The 21833-nt window shown below is 42.9% G+C and overlaps 1 protein-coding gene across 3 annotated transcripts in view; it reads left to right on the top strand.

Annotated features, from left to right (window-relative positions):
• The window catches only part of PAPOLA (poly(A) polymerase alpha), a 104125-nt gene that overhangs the window by 64208 nt on the left and 18084 nt on the right, over positions 1-21833 (top strand). For all 3 annotated transcript variants that reach the window (XM_006133714.5, XM_006133713.5, XM_089778361.1), the window contains exon 15: positions 14810-14919. In XM_006133714.5, coding sequence (XP_006133776.2) covers positions 14810-14919 — 110 coding nt within the window. The remainder of the gene's footprint in view (positions 1-14809; positions 14920-21833) is intronic.

Here is a 21833-nt window from a genome sequence, read left to right as displayed (position 1 = left end):
TGCATGACCCCCATTGAGTGGAGAGTATGGATGGTTGTTAAAGTGAACAGTTAAAGGTGAAATTAAAAAAATATTGGATTTTTCATTTTAATTTAAGAAGTTGTATGTATTTTGGGAATGACAAAAAAGCCATATTTGGCTCTAGAGCCATAGGTTGCAGACCCCTGTAGTTAGTGGTAAATTAGCTAGTCATCCCTATTCAAGGACAGCCCATCCTTCAGGGATTATACCCATTTCCTGTGGTTCTGGAACCCTGTATTCTTCCTGCCCTCCTCTGTGTACAAGCATCAAACAGGTGTTTGCCTTGGTGAAGCTCATCTCATGGCAGTGTTTTATGTGCAAATTGTTTTTGCTTTGGACCAGAGATGCTAGAGATCTCCACTGAACATATGAAGGTGGAGGGAAGTGGGAGAGGGGGTAGAGGTAGGAGGAAATCATGTCCACCACAGCTTGCTCGATATATAGCTTGTTAGACCAAGCGTGCGCATGCGCACGCTCTCTTTTTTTAATATTTATAATCATCAACCAAGGCTTTCACGTGTCTGTATATATGAAGTTTGTGGTTGTCTTCAATGTCTGTGGAGTGGTAGGAGTAATGCTGCAAACCATGATGCCACATGTCAGGGTGGGAAATTATCTGATGAGCTTCAACAAGGGCAAGTGCAGAGTCCTGCCTTGGGACAGAAAAATCCCAAGCATTGCTACAGGCTGGGGACCTACTGGCTAAGCAACAATTCAGCTGAAAAAGGCCTGGGGATTACAGCGGATAAGAAGCTGGATATGCGTCAACAGTGTACCCTTGTAGCCAAGAAGGCTGACAGCATATTAGGGTGCATTAGGAGGAGCAATGCCAGCAGATGTAGAGAAGTGATTATTCCCTTTTATTTGGCACTGGTAAGGCCATCTGGAGTATTGTGTCCAGTTCTGGGCCCCCTATTACAGAAAGAAGGTGGATGTATTGGAGAATGTCCAGCGGAGGGCAACAAAAGTGATTATGGGACTGGAGTGCATGACTTAGAAGGAGAGGCTAAGGATTTGGGTTTACTTAGTCTACAGAAGAGAAGAGTGTAGGGGGATTTGATAACTACCTGAAGGGGAGTTCCAAAGAGCATGGAAGGATGGAGAGAGGCTGTTCTCAGTAGTGATGGATGGCAGAAAATGGAGCACCTTAAGTTACAGTGGGGGGGAGGGGAATCTAGGTTGGATATTAGGAAAAACTATTTTACTAGGAGGATGGTGAAGCACTAGAATGGATTGCCGAGGGGAAGTGATGGAATTTCCATCCCTAAAGGTTTTTAAGTCCTGGCTTGACAAAGCCCTGGCTGGGATGATTTAGTTAGGGTTGGTCCTGCTTTGGCAGGGTGTCTGATTCGATGACCTACAGAGGTCTCTTCCAACCCTTTGATTCTCTGATTATTGGGATTTCTTGATATGAAGTTCTCAGTGGGTTATAGGAGAGGAGGCAAGCCCAGGGCTCTTGAATCTGCAGATTGACCAGTGTCTACAGCATTTGTTGGCTGCTTGAGAAGCCCCTTTATGTCGTCTTCCTGCTGCAACTTGTGGACCTTTTTTCTCTTCACTTGTTCATTCTCCAGATCCTGTATTCATTGGCTTTCAGGATTTCCTTTCATCTTGACTCCCTTTCTTTTTCCTCATTTTGTTCGGGTATTCCACAGATATGGCGGAAGAGAGCCTGATGGCTACAATGGCCGCAGCAAAAGATAAAACTCAGAGGTGACATTGTCAGTGTATTCACTACAGAAAACAAAAACTTAAGATTCTGAACTCTCACCTCTTGCTCTCCCATTTCATTTTCACTTCTAGTTGGTGTTGCGGGTGCACTGCACCAGTTACTGCATTAGCTGTCATGAGTCTGGCTGACAAGTTGGGAGAACGGGGAAATTGCTTGCTTGCAGTATTCTAACAACAATGTAACAGTGCTGGATATTGATACGATTTTCTACAGCAGCTTTTACCTGATATCACTCCTGAAGCTGACACAGGCAGAGACAGCACAGCTGCTGCTGGCATCCCAAAGCTGCCCAGGCCTATATGTTGCTAGCCAGTTTACTACAGGGGTGTCTGCTGAAGTTGTCACTGAGGCCCAACTCTACAAGGGAAGAAAATGCTATAGCAACTCTGCCTCTCTTGGTTGAACCACTCTTTTCTAGCATAAGGAAGCTAATAAATAGTTGAAATACTGTGTCCTGCTTTAGGGGTACCATCCATGTAATTGGAAATTTTATCAACATATTTTTACCTAAAATTTCTTCTCCTGCATTGGGCTTACCTGTGTTCGACAGACCTATGGTAGAATCAAAAACAGATCCTAGCTCACTGCACAGTTGGAGTCCCTCATCACCTGTTTCCCATATACCTCTTCTTTGTCCATCACCATATCCTCCTTGTGATGGACAAAGAAGATGGACTTGTGACTTGAGCTTCTTGGAGGTATCCATAGTGCTGTTGCGGGATGAGGGTGGTGGAGGTCTGGGGAATGTCTCTGCCAAGTATGGCATGCAGCTCTTAATAAAACTGGCAGATCTGCAGCTCAGCACCAGCTGGATTGTTAACCTTTATGCAGCACTGCTGCTAGGCCCTATTGTACTCCTTCTGATACTTCAAGTGCTTGCTCATGAGCATTCGAATTAGATACATGTGTGCTGTGTGCCCAGATTCTGGAGACTTTCCCCTGTGGTATTGGTCGTGCCAGCAGGGAGCCCCCAGAGTGGCACCAACATAATGGCGAACCCCTGCTGGCTCTCCTCTCCCTCAGTTCCTTCTTACCGCCCATGATGGTAGCTTGGAGCGTTTCGTGTGGGTGTGCATCCAGTGTGATCATAGTTGTCTTTGTAGTTAGTTGCTTGAAGTGTAAATAGTTAGCAATTAATTAGGTCAATTTCTTATTATTCGTATTTATTGCTAACTCTCCCCTTCAAGAGAAGTGGATGCCAGGTCCACAAGGATTCAAGCCTTGCACGACTTGTGCAAAACCTATGCCTTCCGGGGAACCCCATGACTTCTGTTTAAAGTGTCTGGAGGAGGGCCACCTTGATCTGCAGAGGTTTTAAGCCCTCCTCGAAAGGGGAATTGGATTCACATCTCATGCTGCTCTTTATGGAGTCCATGCTACAGCCAATGTTGGAATGAGCACCAGCGATCAGGAGCACACTGACATCGGTGCACGAGTTATCTGCACGAGTTATTGTGCACCGGCGCAAGCTTTGGCACTGCAAAAGTTGGCACCTTCTAGGCACCATTCGCAATCCCCGGTCCCTAAAAAGAGATGGCAACACAGAGAAAGATCTCCAGGGAAGCAGGAGCATGGGGGATACCACGGAGAAGACTCACCCCTCTTGACATCTGGACAGTCCTGGCCCCTTTAGGCACCGGTTGAGCTCGTCACAGCCAAGAAGTCCGATCCAAGAGAGTCCTTCATGTAGTCAGGCTGTCAACCCCTAACACTTTTGATGCTGCAAGGGAGCTGATCAAGCTCACCTTCTCGCCCTTCTCTTCCCCAGCACCGGAGTCGGAGTCGGCGCCGAGACAGGGCAGACACTCAGCGCAGATGAGCATTCTGCCCTCAGCTTCGGTGACACGTAAGGCACCGGGTACATACTTGACAACGGTGACCTCATTGGCACTGGTAGCACCATCTTTGGCACCGAGCAAATCGATACCGGGAGATGGTATAGACTGGCACATAATGGAAACAAGGCATCAGGGTGTGTCTGGGGCTTTCACACCCGCTGTAATGAGGCTCCCTGCTCCAGTGCATCGAGGCAAACAATTGGTCACTCAGCACCGGCCTTGCAACCTCTCTCAGGCTCCCTCAATGGCACTGCCGTGGTTGGCATCGGACTATTCATTGGAGTCTGACACAGAATCAGTACAATCCGGTGTATCCTCACGTAGGTCCTCTCCTCTGCACCACTCCCAGAACTAGGGATACCAGCCCCATCAAACATGGTCACCTCCAATCCAATTGCAATGGCCATTCCGAATGCTGTGGGACTACCACCAAATGCAAGGCCCGGCGCCATCTACTCAGGGTTCTGTTCGGTCTTGATCCAGGGGTACACCATCAGTGACCCCCTTGTCCAGAGCCCCAGCCTCGGAATATATAGGTAGCCTGCAGAGAGACCTGCATGTTCCCAGGCAGAGGGTGAAGGTCAGGGAGTGCAGGACCAACCACAATCCTTGGCAACCTCCCAAATGGCAGACCAAATTCAAGGCCAGCCAGTGATAAAGGGAGTCGTCGTCATCCTCTCTAGACGAGGCCCTGGCTGACCCAGCTCTATCTATGCCATTTATGGATTCCAGAGCCCAGCAAAAGCTGCTGTGTCATCTAGCAGCTGATTTGGGGGTGCAGGAAGAAGTTGTCAGTGAGGACTCAGACTCCATGATGGACATTTTATTGGCAGATGCACCACCGAGACTGGCACTCAAGAAGAGAGTTTCTAAGATGACCACCAATTTGTGGCAGATGCTGGCATCCGTTCTGCCTACTCAGAAAGGAGTAGAGGTGCTATTTTGTCCCCAGACAGGACATGAACATTTATACTCTCATCCGGCCCCAGACTCGCTTGTGGTCCCAGCGGCAGGGCAAAAAGAGACTGGGTCAGCCAGGACCTACCCCCAAAAGCCGGGAGCCGAAAAAACTGGATCTGCTGGTTAGGAAGGCATATGCCACCAGAGGCTTTCAACTGCGCATTGCCAGCCAACAGGCAATTTTAAGCAGGAATATATAAAATACCTGGATGGCGCGGATACATTTAAAGAACACCTGCCACAAGACTCTCTCACCAGGAGTTGGTAGCACTGACAGAGAAGGGTAGGATTATATCCCCCGCAACGTTGCTGGATGCGACAGTCTTGGCGGCACAAACGATGGCCACGGGTGGTGATGTGCCATGGGGCCTGGTTGCAAGTTTCTGGCATATCTCTGAGGTGAAGAACACACTGCAGGACTTGGGGGGAAGGGACTTCTCTCCGTACAGACTGATGCCAGGCTGCATAGACTAAAGGACTCCAGGGCTACATGTATGTCTCTGGGAATCCACACAATGGCTAGGTAGAGGTAGTTGTTCAACCCTAGACCACAGGGTAGGCCTCCCTCTCAAGGTTATAGGCTTGATCAAGTGCACAGGCCTCGAAATGCGGGCAACAATAATTCCAATGGACTCAAGAGGAGGTGTAGGTCTCATTTGGGCTCAGAAAGGAGAGCAGGGCTACCCTTTCCTCAGCAGCCCAGGTCCTTGTTTTGAAGGTATGCCCGAGGACAGAGTGCCAGTTCCTGTGTGAGGACCCCCCAACATTTGAGGACAGGCTCTCCCATTTTTACCAGGTCTGGGCCCAGATTGCAACTGACTGATGGGTCCTCTGCTTTGAACAGAAGGGGATATCCTGGTGGCAGTGGGATATTCTAAGGGGGGGCCACAGACCTACTTTGGACCTTTTGAGGGTCTCAATGCCCTCATACCAAAAGCAAAGTTAAAGATGGTCACATTGATGTGTCTTATTCCCTCCCTGGAAATGGAGGACTGGTATGCTGCTGTCAACTTGAAAGATGCGTATTTTCATGTTTCCAAAAGGCCTGCCTACAGGAGGTTTCTCAGGTTTACTGTGGGGCAGGAACACTTCCAGTTTTCAGTCCTCCCTTTCAGGCTGTCTATGGCACCAAGGGTGTTCACAAAGTGCACAGCCACAGTAGCTGCTTTCCTGAGGAGGCGCAGAGTCTGGGTGTTCCCTTACCTAGATGATTGGCTCATCAGGGGCTGCTCCAAGGAGCAGGTGTTATATTGCATAGACCTTATTAGAGATCTGTCCAGCAGGATGGGTCTCCTAATAAATTAGGAGAAATCCACCTTACTACCCACTCAAGTTATAGAATTTGTGGGAGCCTGCTTGGACTTGACTACGGCCAGGGGAAAGGGAGGGGGGATCCATGTTCTCAAGCTCCATGGTCAAGAGATTGCTTAGGGAGTGGACAGGCTGTTCCCTTATGTCAAGCAACTGGTGCAGTTGTGGGACCTCAACCTCGTGCTCACCAGAATTATGTGCCCTACATTTGAGCTGTTGGCCACGTGCTTCCTTAAACACCTATTGTTTAAGGTAATCTTTATAGTGGCGATCACATCGGCTAGTTTCAAAGCTGAGAGCATTACCAGTTGATTCTCCATATATGTTTTTTCAGCAGACAGAGTGCGTCTGTCCCTCCACCTGGCCTTCCTCCCTTTACATTCCATATGTTGCAGGACATTTACCTGCCGATATTCTTCCCAAAAACCTCATGCAACCCCAAGGGAGTGGGCTCTATACTCCCTAGATTCGAAGTGGGCTCTGGCTTTTTACATAGACCGGACAAGGGAGTTTCACAGGTCTCCACAGCTCTTTATTTCATTGGCAGAAAGGATGAAAGGTATGCCAGTGTCAGCCCAGCGCTTGTCATCCTGGATTTCATCATGTATCAGAGTGTTATGATCTGGCAGGCAGGGTACTGCCATGCATCACAGCTCACTCTGCTCGGGCACATGCTTCCTCAACAGCCTCCCTGGTGCAGGTCGCTATATTGGATATTTGTAGGGCAGCAAAGTTATGCGATCACCCAGCAAGCGAGGGACGATGCAGCTTTGATATTGCAGTCAGCCTTGGTTTAACCTGTATTCTTCTCTGACTCTGCCTCCATTAGTTTTGCTTTGGGAGTCACCTAATTTGAATGCACAGTAGCAAGCACTCGAAGGAAAAATGTTTACTTACTTGTGACTGTTCTTCTTCGAGATGTGTTGCTCATGTCATTTTGACACCCCCCCCCCCCCCACCACCTCGCCTTCATCAGAGTTTTCCAGCAAGAAGAAACTGAGGGAAGAGAGGGCCAGCAGGGTACTTATTCGACATTATGTTGGCGCCACTCTAGAGGACCCCCTGCTGGCTCGACAGATACCGCTGGGGAAAAAAGGCTCCAGAATCCATGCACACGACACAGACGCTTAATGCGAATGGACATGAGCAACACATCTCGAAGAACAACAGTTACAGGTCAAATAAAAGGAAAAACTATTTAGCACTTTGAAGACTAACAAAATGGATTAATAGGTGATGAGCTTTAGTGGGCCAGACCCACTTCCTCAGATCGTATTCTGGAAGAGAATTAGTGTGACCATATATACCAAAGGAATACAATGGAAAAAAATGAACACATTATTAAACGGACATATCAGATTTAATACAGAAAGTGGGGAGAGGGAGAGCGAGTAAGGGAATAGCTATTTGAGTAAGTGAATGGCTAATCAGGGGTGATAAGTGGGAAAGCTATCTTTGTCATGTGTAAGGTAATTAGCATCTTTGTTAAGGTCCATTCGTAAAGTGTCAAATTTAAGCATGAATGAAAGTTCTGAAGTTTCCCTCTGTAATCTGATGTTAAAGTCTCTTTGAAGTAAGATGCGTGTAGTAAGGTCATTAAGACTACGTCCAGGTAGGTTGAAATGAAAATCAACTGGTTTTTCCTTATGAAGATGTCTGATTTGTGGACATTAATTCTTTGGCAAAATGGCTGAGAAGTCTGTCCAATATACATAGCAGAAGGACACTGTTGGCCCATGATGGCATAAATTATATTTCTGGATGAACAGAAATGTGTGTCCTTGATGATATAACTGACATGGTTAGATCCAGTAATAGTGTCACCAGAGTAAATATGTGAACAAAGTTGGCAACGGGGTTTGTTGCAAGGGAAAGCTCCCGGATTGGTCCAGGCTGAGATTGATGGTGGGGTGTAGGTTGTTAAAGTCTCTGTGGAATGCGTCCAGTGTTTCTTGGCCCTGGGTCCAGATCATAAAGATGTCATTGATGTAGTGTAAGTAAAGGAGGGGCAAAAGGGGACGGGATCTGAGGAAATGTTGTTCTAAGTCAGCCATAAAGATGTTAGCGAACTATGGGGCCATATGGGTACCCATGGCTGTGCTACTGATCTGGAGGTATACGTTGTCTCCAAATTGGAAATAATTGTGGGTGACGACAAAGTTGCATAGGCCTGCTGCCAGATTGGCTGTGGTATCCTCTGGGATAGTGTTTCTAATCGCTTGCAATCCATTTTCATGTGGAATATTGATGTAGAGAGCTTCTACATCCATGGTGGCAAGGAGGTTATCAGGGAGGTTATCAATGTTTTGTAGTTTTCTCAGGAAGTCAGTGGTATCTTGGAGGTAGCTGGGAGTGTTGGTTACATAGGGTTTGAGGAGAGAGTCTACATAGCTGGATAATCCGATAGTGTGTGTGTGCCAATACCTGAAATGATGGAACGTCAAGGGTGTCCAGGTTTATGGATTTTTGGGAAGCAAATAGAACAATTGTGGTCAGGGTTCAGAAGATGTTTGTGTGAATTTGGTCCCCAGTATAGGCAGGGAGTTCCTTAAGGAGATAGTGTAGTTTCTTTTGTTGTTCTGAAGTGGGATCAGAGCAGAGAGGTCTGTAAAATGTGACGTTGGAGAGTTGTCTAGTTGCCTCCTGGTCATAGTCTGACTTCTTTATAATGACCACAGCTCCCCCTTTGTCATCTGGTTTGATTATAATGTCAGGGTTATTTTTGAGACTCTGGATAGCATAGTGTTCAGTGCGACTGAGATTGTATGTCAGTTGGTGGTGGTGGTGCATAATGTCAGTCTGTGCATTGTTGCGGAAGCATTGTATATAGAAATCCAGATTGTAAATACGACCGTCAGGAGGAGTGCAGATAGAATTTTTTTTTCGTTTGGTGTTGATGGGGGGGGATCTGCTTGGTCAGACTCTAATCATTGTAGTTTGGAAATATTCTCGTAGATACTGACATTTCTTTGGCTGTGTTGGAGCATGCTTGCACAGTCTCTTCTTTCTTCAAGCTCAGGAAATCAGAATCTCCTGTCCTTCTCCAAGCAGGAGCACGTCCTGGTGCCTACACCTGACATGGTAATTTTGGCAGTTGCACCCAATATTGGAGAGCTACTTGATTAATTAGGAAAAGGAATTTCAGAAATGTGCAGGACTTTATTGTGGAGGATGCTTCTGGTCTCTGACCCCCTGAGCAGTTAGTGTGGTCATTGTGGGGACTGTTTGGTGTGACATAACTAGTGATGTGAGGTGAGAATATTCTCTGAGAACGAGAATATTCTGAGCATATTCTCCAAAAGATTATTTCCCTAGAATTTTTGAGAATTTTCTTATTTTTCGTTTCCTCTTGAAATAATATATATGTTAAAGAGGTTTCTTGATCATTCAGGATAGTTTGAGAACATTATAGAATGTTCCAGAGTGTTATGGAACTTTCTAGAACATTCACGAGTCAGAAATTCTGATTATGGAACGTTCTGGAAGCATCACAAAAAGTATATAAAGAGGCAATAACACATTTATTCTCTTTTGTGAAAGGTGTAATTGTGTAATTGTTTTCATCAGTATGAAAAGAACTAAGCCTAAAAGTGATGTGGGATTATTTCCTTCATAAAACAGTTAGACAAATTGTTATATGAATGTAAGTACTGCAAGGCTGAATACAACAGAAATGCAACAAGGCTGAGAGATCATATTTCCAATTGTTTGAAGACTCCTGCTTACATCAAGGAAAAGGCAGTAAAATTCTGAGTCCAGAAGCAGATCACCTCAACCATCAACTACATCAGCATCTATAGAACACTGTTAGAGTGCTAGTGAACTTACATCACCACCTTCTACATCTAGTTCAGCCAAGGCGTCTCACTCTGTAAGTCGCTACTTTGATTCTATGAATGAAACTAAAAAAGTTTTGGATGAATTTTTTGCATGAGCTATATTCTTATCGGGGTCACCTCTTTCACTGGTTGAAAACAAAGATTGGATTACTTTCATGTAAAAAATTAAGACCATCTTACAAGATGCCATCCAAGTGCACACTTTCTAGCAAACTTTTGGAAGCTGAATATCAACGTGTTGATGCTCTTATAAACAAAAATTGCTGAAGCCTCTTCTCTTGCACTGCAATGTGATGCTTGGAGCAACTGAAGAAATGAATCTGTTATAAATTGTATTATATCAACACCCCAACCAGTGTTTTACAAGACAGTGGCAACTGATGTTGAATGCCATACTGCTGAGTATATGGCATTCCGTATGGAAGAAATAATGACAGAAATAGGCACTGAAAAATTTGGTGCCATTGTCACTGATAATGCTGCAGCAATGGTGAAATCCTTATCAATGCTTAACAAAAAATACAATCACATTGCTATGTACACTTGTGCTGCTTATAAACTAAATTGTTAATTGGTGACATCAGTAACTTAAAATCTGTTGAAGAAACTGAAGCTACCTGTAAAACTACTGTGAAGGAAATTAACACATTGCAAGTTTTACAAGCTCATTTTACTGCATTTAAAAAAAGAGAAAAACTTGTGCACTTAAATCTAGGTGGGGTTCCATTTTATATTGTTTGAAAAGCTTATTGAAATAAAAAAATGTCTTAAAATGCCTTGCTGTCCATGAAGATTTACAGACTAAACTGAGCAAAAGTACCAGGAATTCAATCCTGGATTAAGATGTATTTTGGGTATGGGTTCAAAAACAGTATGCACTGATAAGTCCTGTTGTTAAATGGATTATGCTGCTTGAATCTGACCAGCCAAAAATGAGCAAAGTTCCTGAATGTTTCAGGGAATTAAGCGATTACTTTGATAGGCTACTTCTCGAAAGTCCACTTATGAACAAGGAAAAACAGGAAGTGATGAAAAGTTTTGGAAAAAGAAAAGATATGTCTCAAAGACATTCACTATGCTGCAAATATTCTAGATCCAAAATTCAATGGTGAGTGCCTTACTAGAAATGAACAAATACAAGGAACTGAATCCATCGATAAATTAGTCAGAAGAACGTATGGCCCTGATCATTCTCAGCAAAAGTCATTGCAGAGCTTGCAGAGTATCGTGCTAAAGAAGGTATGTGTGTATGTGGGGCTTTTTTGGTAAATCATATGTAACAAAATCAGCTGGCTCAATAGATGCAGTACCATGGTGGAAAGGTATTTGCTATGGATCAAAATTAGGGAAAGTAGCGATCAACATATTGAATATGCCACCAACAACGGCAGCAACTGAAAGAAGTTTCAGTACTTACAGTATCATTCATAATGCAAAAAAAAAGTTAACACAAGAAATGGCAGGCAAGCTGACATTCATAGCCCATAATATAAAGCTTCTTAAAAACCCAAATGATACTCTATTGAAATTCCGAAGAGAAAAAAGGAAACAGAACCAGAGAAATGAGGAAGAAGAAATTGATGATGCTGAAGACAAAGAAGAGGAGGAGGATATGTATGAGGAAAAAGGAGAGAGAAAAAATCAGTCAGATTCGGAAAGTGCAGATTCTGATTAGACTTGTATTCAATCCAGAAAGATAAAAGTATTTGTAATAAGTTCTAGTAATTTAAACCTGTCTTTTTTCTTTACTTTCCTGAATTTTCATTTTAACAATTGGAAACTTTCATGATTCTTGAAGTTTTATTAAAGAAAGACATCATTATAAATAGTAAAATTCTTTAAAAACTATTTAACACGTATTTAAGAGGAAATTCTCAAAAATTCTTGCATTGGAGAATATTCTCCGAAAGTTTAGTCCTGAGAATTTAACATTACTAGACATAACAATTGCTATGTCTACACTTAAGCGGTGTTGATCTAAATACATCAACTACATGCCATTCCAGGAGGTAGTGATGCCGTGTTGGTGTAACAAGGTGCTTTCAGCGGTCAGAGAGCAATTTGAGTGCACACACATGCACAACTAGGTTGATGTAAGCTATATTGCATCAGCCTATGGTTTGTGGACCAGGCCTAATAGTTAAACCATGTGGGGACTGGTTTGGGGGGAGTTACTGTTAACACACTTTTTCATCATTTATCCAGTGTAAACAAGGTTTATGCATATGAGCAATAACTTACAAACCTGGATTCCTAAAATGTTGCTCTTAAATGCCTTGGAAATCAATTGAATCTGGGCTTACACTAAACTAGTTTCTCAGTCTGCTAGTCTCTCTTCCTAGATTTCATATTTTACGAAGAAAAGAGCCTTCTTGAAGTGGTTGGGGTGGGGTTTCCCAGACTAGTTCAGTTTACAAGACTTCAGGCTACCCAAATGGATTACCCCTTGTAGTCAACTTTCAGGGATATTTCAGTACCTTAAATCAAAAAATATAATTTTAAAATAATTCTGTACCACATACTCATTTGCATGTGGAAAAGCCATTGAAAATGTGACAAATCATAGATTGCTCAAAGCATGTCTGCACTTAAAGCACTGCTGTACCTATTAGTAAAGAGGCTCCATTCCAATAGGAAAGCTGTCCCATCAGCTTAAACACCCCTGTGAGTTGCAGAAGTTTACGTAGGCATTATCACATACTTATATGTCTTGGACGGGAGTGTGTGCGTGCGTGTGTGCGTGCGCATGCGTGTGGAATAGTCACTCCCCAAATGACACAAGTTTTTGCGAACCTAAGTGGTAATGTAAATGTAAGCCTTACTTGTAACTCTATTTCTTTCAGTGTTGTTTCTGTGGGTGCTTTGCTTTAGGTGTTTATGCACCTCTGCGCTTGTAGCTGGAGATTTAAAGTAGCAGTGCCAAGTTAAGCCGCACATGCGTAAACACTGTCTCTTGCTGGTCAGGCTGCTAACTGCCACTGTGCAGCCATTCCCCCTCTTTCTTTTCTACTGCCATTGGCTAGAGTTGGAATATTCAGTACCACTTCACAGCTATTACTATTCTCTACTTTCTTGCTTTAACCTGTAGTTAGTATTTCACTGAGGACTGCTATCTCCTTTTTCCTCTTTCTCTGTCCCCCAAAAAGAGAGATTCATCATAGGACTGTTTCATTTATCTTGTGACTGCAGCAGCTTTATAGTCAGGTGTATCTTTCTCCATACAGCTCTCAGACTTCACTCATTCTGGGGCATGAGTGCCCCCACGCTTTTAAACGCTGCATTACCTGATGACTGTCAGTATCCCTTTCAGATGGACATTTACAGTGCATCTGATGTCTCTGAGATGCATAGAACAAAAGTGCTTACACTGCCACAATCTCAAAGCATGCACAAGAAAGACAAGAGATTTATAGCTGAAGCATCTCAGCATGGAGAAATCTCTTTACCCAGTGTCTGAGCTGGAGGTATGAACCCCTCCTGCCCAGAAATCCCCTACAGCCTCTTCCAGGGCAGAATAGCCCAATGAAAGCAGCAAAGACGGGAGACTGTCCCCATCCTCAGCCTAAGGCAGTGGTCTCCAACCTTTTAAAGTATGAGATCAATTTTTTAATTTAAGTTCAATCTAGATCTGTTTCAAAATATAAATACCCTTGCCCCGGCTCCACCCTGCCCCTGTTGACTGAATCCTCCCTCTTGCCCATCCTCACTCTCATCAGGCTGGGGAAGAAGGTTGGGGTGCAGGCTCTGGTCTTAGATTATGGATGTGGTGTGTGAGGGGCTCTTCAGGCAGGCAGTTGGGAAGTAGGAGGGGGATCTAGGTGCAAGCTCTGGGACAGCGTTTGGATGCAGGAATGCTCGGGGCTAGGGGTGCAGAAGGAGGTAGGGTTTCAGAATGTGGGCTCCAGCTGGGCCCTGCTTACCTCAGGTGACTCCTGGGTGGTGGGTCAGTGGGACTAAGGCAGGCTCACCCCTGCCCTGGACCACTCCCTAAAACAGCCAGCAAACTCCATCCCAAGTCCTGTTATGCTACCTCTCTGCTCTGTGGAGAAAGAATGCAGAGTGAGAAAGGGGGTTCTTGGACATCAGCTCCTCTCCCCTGCCTGCACAGCAAGCTGGAGGCTCACTGGAGGGGGTGGGGAAGGGAAGGCAGCTCCAAGACAAATGGGAGGAGGTAAGCAGCAGTGGGGGAAGGAGCAGATGAAGTGCTGGCGCTTGATAGCCTCTTGGCCAGACCAGTCAGGATCACCTGTCAAAGGCTCCAAGATTTACCAGTAGACCCCGATCTACTGGTTGGTGCCCACTGGCACCAAGAAAAGGTACTCTGAGATCAGCCAAACACTTTTGGTACCGATAGCAATGGCTATAACTACAGTTGAACTGGGTCCCTCCAGTACCTAGCATGTCAAAAAACAAAGCAAGCTCTTCCACAGAGCTAAGGGGAAAGTGAAACCCCATGCCTGAGCATCTACAGCAGCCAGTAAAAACCTTGACACAGACCATTTTTACACTCATGATGCCACCTACTATTGTCATGATGAATCTCAGCCAGATGCTTTGAATACAATGCAGCATATTGTACTGTGCCCCCTATCACACTAGTATCAACCCTGGTCCCTTCACAGCAACTCTGACAGCACAGAGACTTACCTTTTGGGTAGCTCAGTTCCTACTCCTTAGTAAGGATGTTAAATTGCAATTACCTGGCTAGCTGTATAATGGATACAGTTTGTATCAACTACAAAATTAGTCAATAAGGAGGCCCTCCAGAGCCACAGCAGGAGCTGGCTGGAGCCAGGACTGAGCAGTCCTGGGTTGTGACGACTCAGTTTTGTATTTGCTTTATATCTTTTGCAGTAAGGTTAATGACATTTATTAGTTGGTAGCATGAAACTGACTTTTTGTTTACTGTTATGGTTTTGTACAAATTCTGACATTTGGACCTCTGGGTACTTCCATGCCAGGCTAGGAAAGATGTAACTACACAGTCAAATTTTCTGCTCGTTTTACTAAACAAGTCATCTAACGAGTAGGTTAAGTAGGTTACTTTTTAGGTTAAGTAACTTAAATCTATTTTTTCCAATGTTACATGATTGTATATAATTTTTCAGGGAAGAATTTCGTACGATGTGGGTGATTGGGTTAGTATTTAAGAAGACAGAAAATTCTGAAAATCTGAGTGTTGATCTGACATATGACATCCAGTCTTTCACTGATACAGGTAAGGCTTTTTCTAAAAACCTTGAAATTAATTCATTTGTGCTCTGTGTGATTATGGCCTTTGTTTGAATATATTCCACTATGGCTGTAGATCAGGGCGGGCAATAGGTTATCAGCGGGCTGGATCCAGCTCACAGCTGCCTTGCTAGGACCCTCAGGCTGAGAACAGCTCATGCTTTAAACAGCTGGCTCCTCTCCACTCTTGACAGCTGTGATGGGAGGTTTTGCACGGTGCCCCATCCCCAGTGAAATTTCAGCTCCCAATTTGCCAGTTTCCAGCCAGTAGGAGTTGAATTTTTGTTAGGGCAGGGGCAGTGTGTGAAGCCTCCTTCCACCCCCCAACCCCTCAAACTCCATGCCTGGAGGAGACCCCTGTGGAGCAGCCAGCTGACTGAGACTTCAGCAGAAAGGCAGAGAGCATGCCTCAGGTTCCTACAGAGCTGTTGCTTGGGAACTGCTAAGGTAAGCACCTCCAAGCTACAGCCTGCCTCAGGCACCCCAATCCTTTCTGCACTCCAACTCCATGCCCCAGGTCACCACCCAAAGTTTCTACCCCTCTTTCCTCCTTCTCCCAGATCACAACTCCCTCTGACCCTGCACCTCCTTCTAGAGCTCCTCCCCAAGGCCAGAATCCTCTCCTGCACTCTTATCCCCTCAGATCCTGCACCCAAGCCCCTGCCCCAGATCACAACCCGATTCTTTACCCAAACTCCCTCTCAGACCCCACACTTTCTTCTGCACCCCAGTCACCTACCCCAGGCTCCTTTCTGCACCCAGCCTCTATCCTAGACCCCCTATCCTCTCCATAGAAGTATGACCTTTGACCACTTGCCAACATTTTGTAATGACCCCTATTAAAAATTACTACCCATCCCTGCTGTAGATGGGTATAATATGGGTGGTTCTGTTGCTTATTAGATGTACAGCAAGTTTAATGGCAAAACTTGTTTCAGTGATTTCAGTATGTTAATTCTGCAGACGCTTGCAGGATAGTCAGCAAGGCATTTTACACATGGGACATAACTGAACAATTTGGTCATAGAATTTAATTTTTTGAGAAACTCACATATAAGGCCTAACTTGCAAAATACTTTTCACCGAAAGGTAACACTTTATTAAATTATATATACAAGTTATTAAATGTTTCTTCAACTTCATAAATTACTTGGCCTTAAGTGATAGTATAAACATTTTATATTTAACTAACAAACGTGACCTAAGTATGTTATTATCTAATGGAAAATGTATGTTTCAGTCTAAATCTTTTCCCATATTATCTGTTCCTGAAAACAGATTCTTAGTAGAACTTAAGCAATGCACCATGTGCATTGCTGCCGTTAATCCAAAAATTAGAGCTCATACTAACTAGTACATGAGATTCAAGCCTAATGTTGTACTGTCTATGTAAAGAGAGAGATGGTATGCATACATGCATGCAAAAATGAACAAGTCATGCTAACTCACAATCTGTTAAATGATTTTGGCAAACCAAAAAGGACAACATTGGTAGAAATTGGTAAGATATCATCTGGAGAGTAAAATTAAGAACATGGCAGTGTTGTATGGAAGCAGCGTTACTTTGAAGCATTATGAAAGACTTCAGTATAGTTTCACAACTTTATAGTATGTGCAGGCAAGCATTATTTAACAAACCTCTATCTAGGGCTTCCCAATTGAGGGTGATTTAGTGAATACTGTGAACGTGACAAACAGTACTAAATTGTAATGTGAGAGAGTATCTTAAACTGACCTCAGAGTACTAAATTGTAATGTGAGAGAGTATCTTAAACTGACCTCAAGTAATATACTGACTTTGCCTTAAAGTGGGGAGGAAGAGAAACCTGCACACACGAAATGCAAGACTGTAGCATTTGTAAATCAACTTGTTTCCCCCAAACCAACATAAAAATATCTTCAGTTTAGACATTAAATTGGTTTCTCTTCTGATCCATGAGTAATGAGTAGCATTCCTTCATCCCTTAATTACTTCTTCCTTTCATTCCCTGTCCTTCTACCTTTTACAAAAAAAATCCATTTTAAATCTTTTTTTTTTTAAAGGGAGTTGTTTGAAAATGCTTGGTGTCACTGTGCAGGAATATCTATTCTCAATGAAGAAGAAATTTATTTCCCTTTCCCAAAGGGTGAATATAACTTTTTTTAAAGATAGCGATACACTTTTTTTGATTTGACTAGAAAAAAATGGACAGACGAACTAGAACTCTTTCTACTTCATGTGTTTAATTTTCTTGTTTTACTACTAACCTAAAGGTCTGTCCTCAGCTGGAGTAGCAAATATACTCTTTGCAAATAGATCCTAAATTCTTATCGCTATGAAAATCACATTCAAGACTTAAGTTTCTGAATATTTCAGTTGTCAACTACATGGATTTTACAGAGTCCCCATATCAACACAAGCGCAGCTGCAGTGCAGAAGTGAGGGTGATACACCATCTCTTCTGTGATGCCCTTGGAGGTGGGGCTGATCTCCTGCTCACAACAGATGAGCAAGGGAATCACAAGTCCTGTCCCTCTTCAGCCCAGCCGATTTTGAGGAGTTCAGATTTCGTAAGTCAGGGTCAATTTCATGGTCTGACATGTTTTTCATGGCTGTGAAACTGATAGGGGCCTACCCATTATCAAACGAATGATACTAAGTCAGATCAAAGGTCCATGTAGCCCAGTACCTGTCATCCGACAGTGGCCAATACCAGGTGCTCCCAAGGGAATGAACAGAACATGTAATCTAGTGATTCCTCCACTGTTACCCATTCCCAACTTCTGACAAAAGGAGTCTAGGAACACCATTCCTACCCATCCTGGACATTGATGGGCCTATGCTCCATGCATTTTAGTTGTTTTGAACCCTGAAGTCCTGGTCTTCACAACATCCTCTGGCAAAGAGTTCCATAGGTTGACTGCGTTGCATGAAGAAATACTTCCTTGTATGTGTGTTAAAACCTGCTACCTATTAATTTCATTTGGTGACCCTCCCCCCTAGTTCTGTGTTATGGGAACACACAAATAATTTTTCCTTATTTACTTTCTCCATGCCACTCATGGTTTTATAGACCTCTATCACCCTTTAGTCTCCTCCTCTTTTCAAAGCTGACAAGTCCGTCTTTTTAATTGCCCTCCATATGGCAGCTGTTCCCAACCCCTGATCATTTTAGTTGCCCTTTTCTTAACTTTTTTCCAATGCCAAGATATCTTTTTTGAGATAAGGTGACCACATCTGCACACAGTATTCAAGACGCGCATGTACTATGGATTTATATAGAGGCAGTAGGCGATTCCATCTTATTTTATATTCCTTTTTAAATTATTCCTAACACTATATTTGTTTTGTCTGCTGCTGTACATTGAGTGGATGTTTTCAGAGAACTATCCACAAAGACTCCAAGATTTCTCTCGAGTGGTAATAGCCAATCATTTTGTACATCCCCATCATTTTGTACATATAGTTGGGATTGTTTCTATATGCATTACTTTGCATTTAGCAACATTAAAATTATTTTGCCATTTTGTTGCCCAGTCACCTAGTTTTGTGAGATCCTTTTGAAGCTCTTCCGTCTGCTTTAGACTTCACTATCCTGAGCAGTTTGGTATCATCTGCAAATTTTGTCACTTCCCTGTTTTACCCTTTTCTCCAGATCATTTATGAATATGTTGAATAGGATTGGGCTCCATACAGACCCTTGCAGGACACCGTTAGTTATCTCTCTCCGTTCTAAAAACTGACCATTTATTCCTATTCTGTTTCCTATCTTTTAACTACTAGCAACAGTGTTTCCTGTCTTAACATACTAGCAACAATGTCTCCATGCTTTCCTATGCCATGAACTCAAGACTCTTGACATTTTTTTTTCTCCTGGTTTCCTACCAGTGCTCCCATTCATTAGTCTCTCTCCTTTGCCAGTATTCACTTGTTGCATGCCCCCAACCCTCTGCCTCACACCAACTGCTTGGAGCTACTATTTTTAATAAATATTGCTGTTTGCAGATATTTATACAGTGCAATGTTTGCAAATATACTTTTAAAATCTGCCGTTAGCTGTCATCCCCTTCATCTCCCGTCTTCCCCTGGAAAAAAATTAAATGGCATTCAACAAAGCTAATAAATCTGAAGTAAAAACATTTTGGAGATATGTGCACCCACAAAAAGGAACATTTTAAAAGTGGACAATTTTGAAGCACCATGTCACCTGACAGCAATCATCTTTCACAAATCAGTTGCTTTATCTGATCTCTCAGGCCTCCTCTCAAAGGAAACTTGCACAACGCCTTCAAAAGATTAAATTTGTAACTTTGCTAACTATTAATAATCATGCTCTGAATAAGGACACGGTATTAATGGCTTCTTATAACAGTACTTAGCCAATTAAATTTTTTTGTGCTTTGACTATAGAGGTGTAAACTGCCACTTCACCTTGAATGGTCTGTTACAATATGTGTAAACGAGTTCTATTCCACCTATTATCTGTGACACACAGAGTACCTTTCCCCAAACATGAAGTGCTGAACTTGTCTTTCCCCAATAAGTTTTTTTTGGGGGGAAGGGGCACATGGGGGGGGGTATACTTCATCCACCTTGTCTTTCTAATATCCTGTGACGAATGTGGATTGAGCAAAATTGCAAACAGTAACGGATATTTATATTGCCATCTGAAATGTCAACTCCACAACATGAGGAAAAAATTAACAGCAATATCTTCTGAGCAAATGCAAGTAATAAAACCATATCTCTGGGACACTCACCACCTATAACTTTCTGACTACTTTATAAAACTCCAGCTGTGAAGGACAATTTCAGAAGGACTGATGAACTATTTTCTGTACTTCTTGTCTGCTGTGCTCTCCTTCTGGAGAGTATGAAGTCATCACATAGGCCCACTCCATAGAAGAAAAAACCTCCAGGAAACCTACCTGGAGATCACACAGGAAACTCAACATCTGTTAAAAAACAACCCTGTGGTAACAGCTATCCAGCCAGCACCAAAACATTGGAACCAACTGCCACAACCATGACTACAGGACAAAATCACAGTCACTACACGCAGCAGCAGTTTGTCAAGATTACTCTGAGCTGTATTCTCCCACGGGCTGAACTGTTGCACAAAACCTAATACCATAGTAACATGGAGAATTAGAATTCTTTTACTAATTCAGGTTTGAAGAATTGTTTCACAACACTGAATGTCACTCACAACTACTACATCCCCACTGATAATCATAAGAGAATAATCTTACTGGATATCCCTTAGTGGAAGAAGTCACACATTTGATCTTTACATTGATTGCTTTAGAAAGAAAATCAACAGTGAAATCCTTAACAAATGTTGCATCCACCACAATCTCGCCATTGCTGAGAAGAGTCCCTTAAATCAGCCACCGGCTAGTGATCTAAACAGCAGACAATGGGGGGGGGGGGGGGGCACCATCATAGATCTCAACTCACGAGGTTTATGATAATGAGGTCAAACAGCTCTTCTTCAGTACCACCTGCTATAAACTACTTAAACACTACTTCTTAGATTCATGGGTGAATTGTGGATATCAAATCCTTCTCTGGACACGATCATCTCATCCTTATTGAGCCTAATGTTAAGATTGTATGACCTGTTGATTTGTAAACCACTATTTTAGTTGCTTATGACTTTGCCACTCAACCATTTTTGTGGGCGGTCTCTATGCATGTCCTCTGCCTCAGTTTTTTCATGTATAACCAAAGAGCTCAACTATTTTCAGGAATGAGGTTAGAGAGAAATACATATGTTTTGCAATGTTATATAATTTGAAGAGCTCACAGTTTGAAATTGAAACTCAAAATTTGTCAAGGACATATCTGTGGTCTCAAGGAAAGTCTTTTTTGTTTTTTCTATGAAAATACTCTTATATGTGACCAAGTTATAATTCACTAAACTTGCAATTTGCTTATGCTCAGAGCAGAAGCCACTAAACATTCCCTCTACACTGAGCATGCTCTGCCCCAGTGAATTTTAGTGTCAGCTTGATTATGCATGGTCCTAGGCACAGCTATATATCCTTCTGAGTGAAATAATATAACAGCAACTGCTGCAATCACACCTTTACGTAGGCAAAAGAATAGCCTAACAGAAGTAATATATTCAAGAGGAGCTTGGCTCCCCCCTTCCTCTACTAAAAGCAGAGAGAACTCCTCATCTTTTCCTAGGATTGGGAGAGCAGTACACCAGATAGCACCCTCTCCTTAACTGCTGTGGTAAGAGATGCCACTCTTACTGATCTGTTAGTGCTTCCGTAAATGTGTCTCACTTGTTATGCAAGATGTAATACCCTTAACCTACAAGTACTTAGCAATGGTACACAAACCCTACCAGAAGGCCTTCTTTTTTCTGTATGTTCTTATTCCACAAGAGGAATAGCTTCTAGCTATTAATAGTTAATATAACATAACATTGGTTAGAGTATGCAAACAAACCTTTGTGAAAGCTGACATACTCAGCAGTTCTATGGAACCTTTTGAGACTAACAAAATGTAGTTAGTCTCTAAGGTGTCACAGGACTGCTGCTTATTTTTACAGTTACAGACTAACATGGCTACCCCTCAGACTGAGATATTCAATGCACTGAAAAACAGCTTTTCCAATACCAGAGTGTTTTGATGACAAGTTCTCCTTCCATTATAGAGTAGATGTGCAGAGGCAATGAATAACTATATTAATATACTAGGCTTTTTGATTAAATACATTTCACCCCTAAATAAAACACTTCATTGGAAATCAAATCAATTTAATCTGATTTCAGTAATTTACATCAACAGTGCTAACATTACAAATAAAGCGTTCTATATTCATTGTCCAACATTAAAACAGTGATACAAAAGTTTGGGGATGTTTTATTGAGGGGAAAGTTCTTACAGAGGCCACTGTACACAAT

The sequence above is a fragment of the Pelodiscus sinensis genome, chromosome 5 (assembly GCF_052426305.1).
Source record: "Pelodiscus sinensis isolate ZL-2025 chromosome 5, ASM5242630v1, whole genome shotgun sequence".
In the NCBI taxonomy this organism is placed as follows: domain Eukaryota; kingdom Metazoa; phylum Chordata; order Testudines; family Trionychidae; genus Pelodiscus; species Pelodiscus sinensis.
The sequence above is the reverse complement of the archived record's forward strand: the minus strand, read 5'-3'. Positions and strand labels throughout refer to the sequence as shown.